Source organism: Eschscholzia californica, unplaced genomic scaffold (assembly GCF_041429995.1).
Source record: "Eschscholzia californica isolate CP2 unplaced genomic scaffold, dmEscCali1.0.p SCAF_2, whole genome shotgun sequence".
NCBI lineage: Eukaryota > Viridiplantae > Streptophyta > Magnoliopsida > Ranunculales > Papaveraceae > Eschscholzia > Eschscholzia californica.
In genome coordinates this window covers 63167160-63174912 of record NW_028238309.1, presented here as the reverse complement: position 1 = coordinate 63174912, position 7753 = coordinate 63167160, and the positions used below count along the sequence as shown (strand labels likewise).

The 7753-nt window shown below is 35.5% G+C and overlaps 2 protein-coding genes across 4 annotated transcripts; one reads left to right on the top strand and one right to left on the bottom strand.

Annotated features, from left to right (window-relative positions):
* Positions 1 to 561: 561 nt before the first annotated feature.
* LOC147560139 (uncharacterized) lies at positions 562 to 2015 on the top strand. 2 transcript variants are annotated; one of them, XR_015234759.1, is made up of 4 exons: positions 562 to 863; positions 1016 to 1241; positions 1362 to 1923; positions 1964 to 2015. XR_015234759.1 is itself a non-coding variant. In XM_086662207.1 (3 exons), the coding sequence occupies exons 1-3, from the start codon at positions 621 to 623 to the stop codon at positions 1784 to 1786; spliced, it is 894 nt and encodes a 297-aa protein (XP_086518333.1). In that variant the 5' UTR covers positions 562 to 620; the 3' UTR covers positions 1787 to 1946. The 2 variants fall into 2 exon arrangements, 1 of the variants encoding a protein (XP_086518333.1); XM_086662207.1 differs by lacking the exon at positions 1964 to 2015 and having other exon boundaries at positions 1362 to 1946.
* A 256-nt stretch (positions 2016 to 2271) lies between these two features.
* On the bottom strand, positions 2272 to 6492 carry LOC147560138 (beta-glucuronosyltransferase GlcAT14A-like). Of its 2 annotated transcripts, none has more exons than XM_086662205.1 (5): positions 6162 to 6492; positions 4983 to 5714; positions 4822 to 4897; positions 4603 to 4718; positions 2272 to 3190 (listed from the first exon to the last, which is right to left on the bottom strand). In XM_086662205.1, exons 2-5 carry the CDS (start codon positions 5551 to 5553, stop codon positions 2691 to 2693), a joined length of 1263 nt encoding a protein of 420 aa, XP_086518331.1. In that variant the 5' UTR covers positions 5554 to 5714; positions 6162 to 6492; the 3' UTR covers positions 2272 to 2690. The 2 variants fall into 2 exon arrangements, with proteins under 2 accessions (XP_086518331.1, XP_086518332.1); XM_086662206.1 differs by having other exon boundaries at positions 6114 to 6179.
* Positions 6493 to 7753: the final 1261 nt, after the last annotated feature.

Here is a 7753-nt window from a genome sequence, read left to right as displayed (position 1 = left end):
GGTAGCCGTTCGGAAAATTGGTCGGTCGGCGACCTTCGCCGGAGAAGATGATGAGGTGGCGAGAAGATGAAGTGGCAGAGAGAACAGATGAGATGGAGGAGAGAAAAAATATGACTAGTTGACGGTGTTATAACAGAATCTGAAAAAGAGGGTCATATGAGTATTTTTGCTAATCTAAGAGCTAGGCAAGAAGCTGGTCACAAAGTTGGGGGCCATTTGAGAAATAACCCTTTTTTTTTTATAAAATTTGTATGGTGGGATGTGAAACTCGGTGGAAATAACACATTCTCCGTAGGATGGATATTCGAGTATATCCAAAGAAATCTGTATCCATTCATTATTGACACTAAACCAACGTGGATCTTTGCTGTCTAAACCCTAACTCCCATCCCTTCATTTATCTATCTAACTTAGTTTGTCCTTATCATACACCCAATCAAAAACTGACACATCTACATTTGGTCCCACAACAATGTCCGCGGCGAATCGCTCAACCACGTCTGTCAAAGTGGGACCCATCTAAAATCTAACCTATATAAAGGACCAGAGATTCTTGTGATCATTCATTTCACAAGATAAATCTAAGACACTAGTTTTGTGTGGAGAGGTTATAACTCACAATGGCCGGAGCACTGGGAAGAAGAACCACCGGTCACCGGATTCTCGCCGGTTTTGGAAATGATGTCGGTTTTTCTGGCCGACTGACAAGTGTTGTTGATATGGATTTTGGGTATTTCGAGGAAGAAGATCGGTCACCGGAAAATTATTGTAATGATATAGGCGAGGATGACGATGACCAAGACAACCCAGAAAGTGTTGCTGAGAGTAAAGCTTTTTGGGAAGATCAAAACCAACTTCTCCAAGTAAGTTGTTTTACATTTTTTCTTAATTATTAGTTATTACTTCAATTTGATTAATTATATTCAAGATTATTTTCGATTTGTCATTTCATTCGAAAACCTAAATCTTATGTTTTAAGAGCTCATTACTAAATGGGTTTTGTTATTTTATATAGGCAACTTTAATAAGGACTACATCGATCGAGTCGAAAATCAGGCTAGCAACAAAAGAAGCCATGAAGGAATACCAACTGGAAGGAAGTGTTTGTGTGTGCTTGAGACCAGTACACGGTGGATGCCGAACTTGTATGAGGAGAGACGTTAGCGATCGCCTTCAAAAGGCTGGTTTCAACATAGCTATTTGTAGGTCTAAATGGCGAAAATCGTCTGAAATTCCGTCAGGTAAACAGACAAACAAACGAAAAAAAAAGTAGACGAATAAACAAAAATTTGTATAAATATGAATTGGGAGTTGGGGTTTGATTCAGAATTTGACTCAGTTGTACCATTTTTTTTCAACAGGGGAACACACATATCTTGATGTAGTAGATTCAAGTTCGAAAAAAGGAGAAATAAGAGTGATAATTGAGTTAAATTTTCGAGCCGAGTTCACAATGGCACGAGCAAACGAAGAATACAACAAGTTAATAGATAGACTTCCGGAGGTATTCATCGGAAAGGCAGAAAGAGTACGAACAATTATCAAGATCTTATGTTCGGCCGCTAAAAAATGTATGAAAGAGAACAAAATGCATATGGGTCCATGGAGAAAACACAAGTATATGCAAGCAAAATGGTTTGGTCCTTGTGAGAGAACAATTTCTACTCCGTTTTTCGCCGAGGGGTTTTCTAACCGACCAAGGAAACCGAAGGCTTCCTTGCTCACATTTGACTTGTTAGACAATTTACCTTCTCTGCAACATTTTGCAGTAGTTGAAGTTGTTTGATATGTGAAGTATAATGAAGTTTGGTTTGTGAATGTATGATCTTCCGGGCGAGGTGTAAAGTTGAGAGAAAATATATAATAGTGTATCTGTATATCGAATGATATATAAGAAGATTGAGAAATAGTTTTTAATGAATGGTCTAAACTATCTAGTTTATGAACGCGTTCGTAGTTGTAGATTTATCGAAGTTTATTTGAATTCAGAAAGAACATAAATGATTTCTCGAGTGATATTCGTTGAGAAATCAAGTTTTAGAAGACATCAAAAGTCATGTTGAAGGGGTGATTTTTTTCCATTATCAGAATGTGACTCAGATATATACAAACGTGTCTGAATCTATCACGCCGTGGACAAAATAGGAGTCTAAAGCAGAGTCAGATATATACAAACTTCAAATAAGTATTCATAATAGCTCCAAGTCAAACGCTTTTCACGAGTCAGAAATGAAGAGATAAAAAAAATGTTTGAAACTGACTCGGGGTTGATTCAGGCTCCAAATAATACCAGATTGAATAAACAAATTGAAAGTTCAATCATAGAAGTTGGATGAAGTATCATTATTGTTGTTACAGACAGTGAATTACCTGCACTTTTCTTGTCTCATGGAATAAATAAACTCTCCTTGGTTAGCCCTGCACTTCAATCTTGCTCTTCCGACTATTGGTGTTTCGTTTCTCTGATGGATCCTTTTGTAAGTATAAGCTAACAACGATACTTTTCAGCTTCCATGGCAAAAGTGAAGAAAACGGATAACGTGTTATACTGTTTCTGACCAAGAAAAATACGGTGCACAAACACCTTTGAGAGAGAACGGAGAAGCTCGACGTCTCCGTCCTCACTATGACAAAGCTAAAATTAGTGTCATTTGGCTGCAACAAGAAAACGAAGAACTTCTTCATCTAATCTATTTACATTGATTTGACCTAAGTCTTGAGGAAGAGGCTATCTTAGACAAGAGAAAAGAAAGTCGACGTGATCCTGGACCTGGTTTAATCTTAGTAGGATTTCCAACTTCAGAACATGGAGGATTTCCGGAGCACCAACCACCAGGAGTGAAGCTACCGTTTTTTCGCTGAAGAAGATCTTTGTCTATCTTATCTAAGACAGGGTCATTTTTCTTGAATTTCCGGGCAAAAGGAGCACCACTTCGAATCATCCTAAATGTGTCGTTAATGTTTAGAACGTGAGGATGTTGTTTCGGAGGAACGTCCCAAGCAATATAATGTAAATCGTGGTTAACTGCAGTCTCGGCAAATTGAGGCACATTGCAGATAATGGTGTGGAAATAGCCTTCCGGTGATGACAAAAAGTTGGAGTAGTACATTAGGAGAGTTCTCGGTAGGTTGTCCCAACCCCATATTATATACTCGACAAACGAGCGTGATAAAACCATCCATGCTGAACCTGCAAAAGTTCTTCCTCTCACCCATTAGGTATGTACATTAAATTTGGCAATAGTTATCCTGCAACAATTACGTACAACCCAACTCGCCCCAACTATATAATAAGGGAGAAGGTTATCTTTTTTAGAAAACACCCTCCTCTTGAATGACTAAGATTACACCTCCCAAACTTATCTCTAAGGGTTGAGATTACATCTACCAAACTTATTTCTAAGGGTTGAGATTATACCTCCCAAACTTATCTTCAATGACTAATATTACACCTCCCAAACTTATATCTGAGGGCTAAAATTAGAGAACTGTCTCTGCCGACAAGGGACGGGTTATACCCTCGTTCTATCAAATGCGTAATCTCAACCTTTGAAGAAGTTTGGGAGTGTAATCTTAGCCATGAAGAGGGTTTGAAGATAAGTTTGGGAGGTATAATCTCAACCTTTTGAGATAAGTTTGGGAAGTGTAATCTTAGCCATCAAAGAGGGTTTGAACATAAGTTTGAGAGATATAATCTCAACCCTTGGGGATAAGTTTGTGAGGTGTAATCTTAGCCATCCAAGAGGAGGGTATATTATCAAAAAAATACCCTCCTCCCTTATTATATATATATACATATATACTATGTGTAGCCTGTGGCATTGGCACGGTGAAAATTAAATTTTTAGGCAAACTACATGAAAACAACCAGAAGCTAGAAGAACATAAACACATTGTTGTTTTTGTCGGGAAAATGTCAATAAAACATATTTAGGAGTAGAGAAGGTAATTAAAATCAAGAGAAGCTTACGGTCATCCAATGTGGGGATGTTAGGAGAGTTATGTGAATAGTGATTTCAAGGAAGGTTATTTAACTAATTTACCGTATTTTCGAGGGAGAGATTTTACGGGAGGTTATTTTTCTAATTTAACGCATTTTGAAGGGATAGAGTTGGAAAAAAATGGTCCATATCAGATATATCTTTGGATATAGGCTCGGATTCTCATCTGGAATATACCGACCTAATGGTTGATTATAAATTAGCCAACACAACTATAACTGCCGTTTGGAATTATAACCTCTTTTAAACCTGACAAAATAAGACCTATTTAACCAAACCTACCCTAAATCACACCTTCTAAGATTCGGTTAGATTAGCCAAATACCCTACTTAAAATCTCTCCTTAAAGGATCTTTATCCTACATATATGTCTCACTTTCCATACAAGTCTACTAAAATTAACACCATAGATGAGTGTAGTTTACTCTCTATTGGTTACCTTATCTTCTCTTCCATCATCTTCTTCCATGTTTATTGGTATTTTTATCAGCAGGCACGACAATGCATTTACATTTTTTGGGTGCATTCATATAGTATGCATCAATTCTCTATGTTTAATCTTTGCAACACTGAAGGAAATGATGGAAAAAGAGAGTCTGACCTGTAAATAGTTTAAACGCTGTCGGTAGTTCTCTTCTCTCAGTTGTCCAGAATATATCTGCTTTTTTTGTCATATAAAGTCCAGGATCGATAATCAAGGGCTTCGCCCTTTGACCTCTGTTCACCAAAAGAATTATAAGATTAGTGTATGAATATATTATAGTTAACCGAAAGAGAAACTGAAAAAGGAGATCAAAAAGAGAAAGGAAAATCAACGTACTCCTTCCAACCTAACCGACTTGTATGCTCTATAAAATTGAAACTTCTATTTAATTTTGAAAATGTGTAGATAATATCTGCATATATAAATTAAAACGATTATAAGATTATAAGAGAATCAACAAACGAACTTTTGAAAATACCGAGAGAATAAAAACGAACCATCTTGTGTCATGAGGGGGTAATCTGAAGCACTGAGATTTATAAACCAATCCCATTCTTTGCTTTTCTTGAGCATAATGGCACATGCATGAAGTGTATTAGAAACCATAGTTGGTCCTCTGTAAGTAACCATATTTGCTTTTTTGATCATATCCACATTGCCAATCTTTACAAATATAGGTTCCCTTTCTATACGAGAAGCAAGTTCCAACCTTTCTTCCACCGATGACTCCAAGTCCAAATGAACTATGTAGTGATTCCATGGATGATAAAGGACTTTCAAAGTTCTCCATAGCTTTTCTAAATCACCTTTAGAACCTGAAACCAGATAGGCGAATCGAGGAACAGAGGGTTGTGTTGGGGGAGGAGGTTCTATAACTTTAGATTCAACAAAGATTGATTCGGTTTGGTTCAACGATGTTCCTCTAGAGAAAATTGAAAAGATAGAGTTGATTTTATCTAAAGAAGAAACAAGACCCAAGTTGAGAGAGGTTACAAGGAGGAAGACACATAGGAGAGAGCTTACCACAAACGAAAATACCCATTTTTTCTCTATGTTTAAAGGTTCCATGAATGAACCTGTTCATGGGTTGTTTTCGGTTACCAAACAATCATCCCCATTTTTCAATCTACTATGTTTTATGATCTCATCATAAGAAGGAAAACTAATAACAGAGGCCTTCGATATTCAGGTTTCTAGCTTTCGAAAAAAAAAATTGAACTTGAATGTACCTATAGATTAAACACATGAAATAATTTAATATATGCATATAAAAGGAAGATCCAATCTTTATATATAACAAGCATTTTGATGTCAATGAGCTAACAAAACAAAGTCTGTGAATTTCTTCAAAAGACTTTCTGTTTTTCCTTCTATTTGAGTCATTCCTTCAAACACATGAACTACATAATTCAAATTTGAACAAAATAAACAAGGAACTATACTCTAAATCCAATTTAAACAAGAGAATATATGATAAACAAATCTGAAGAAACAAAAGAAAATACTCAATACCCAAACATTGGATCATAACCCATTGGAGAAATTTGCATATAATTTACCCATATGAATGAAAACCACCAATATACAATATAATTCACAACAACAAGATCATGAAAATAAAAACTTACCCACAACTTCAAATCAAACAATTAGAGAGAGAGAGAGAGAATGGGTACCTTGTTGAAACAAATAACAAGAAGCTAACCAATCAATATATGAATATGAAGCCTTGAGGAAGCAAAAAGGGCAAAATAAAGGAAGCTTTTTGTGCATGGAGTAAAAAGAAGGAAAAAGATATTCCTTATAAAATATGAGATCTAAATTTTTGTTGTTAACTAATCAGTATTAAGTATCCCGAAGGAAGAACGGGATATGGCTCCCGAAACATTAAGAACCATAGGATTTAAGCGAGATCAACACGTGAATGTTGATTACGGGTTTGTAGGAAGTAGTATATTCGGGAAAGATGTTGGGTCAGTGTGGTATTTTGCTTTAATGGTAACTAAGTCAGCATTCATTACGGAATAATAGTTGACCAATGACGGTAACATTCTGGAGTATTTGATATTATACTTCTCGTTTCATTTTGTAGGATATGTTGGGTGCTTAATAGCCGTCCATTAAGCTTACTCAACTATGAGGAAAAAAATTCACACCCGTTTGTAGAACTTGGGTTAGGTAGTGTTTTTCTTATTTTGTTGAAACAGGTAGTGTTATTTTTATGACTCTAAAGTCTGAAAAAAAAAAGTCTGAAATTATTTTCAAAATGTCTTTGTTTCTCTTTATGATATTGGACCCAGAGTTGTTGAATTAGATTGATCTCTGGTATCACTTGATTTGTATTCAGACGAGTGAGATTGATTTTGAGTCTTCGTAGAACTTCAAGTGAACACGCGCTTTAATAATGATTCCTCACTTTTTTTTTTTTTTGAAAGAATGATACCTCAGTTGCTACACATGATTGGAGAACCTTCAATTCTCTCCTAAGGGTGGAATGAATTTTATGTTACTTTTATATTTGTAAAAGAGTTGTCTAATGCAATAGAAGAAGATACAAAGTTATTTCTAAAATTTATGTTAGATCAGTTATCAATTTGATTGTATTAATGAAGAATAGACTAGACAGAAAATGGTTAATGCATTTATTTGATTTTATGGATGTGGTTCTTTGCTACTCAAATTAATACATTTATTTGTGTGCCCACTGCCCAACCATTTATTGGCCCAGTTGCATGACTTTTAAAGAGTTATTGAAGATGCTTTATGGAAGACTAGGCGTCCAGATAAGACGCGGTAGATCTCTTTTGGTTAACGTTTTCATGTGTGTGACAATCTAAAATACGTGGTCTTGAAACTCATCGATTGTGTTGACTACTCTTAGTGGTGCGTTTAAATTTATGGAGTAGATAATAAAACCTAATATGCAAATCTTTCATTTTCTTTTCTAAGTGATTCGGTTGATACAATATTACAACAAATGTATCTTGTGTAGACTGTACTTGAGATTAATTCCAACAAGTTTGAAATTACAAAAGTAATGTGTAGAAGTAAATAGAAAAATAGTGTGCACTAAAAAGAATATATTACATTTGTCGTAATTTAATTTTTTTTTTGACATCCTAAAATCTTCATAGAATAAAGACTTGGTGGATTATGATTGACTCGAGGCATATTTTTCTTTAATAAATAAAATTCCTTTGAGTGTGTCATAACCTCCTATACTTCATCTTCACCTCTCTTCCACCACCACAAATGCCGAGTTCCACCA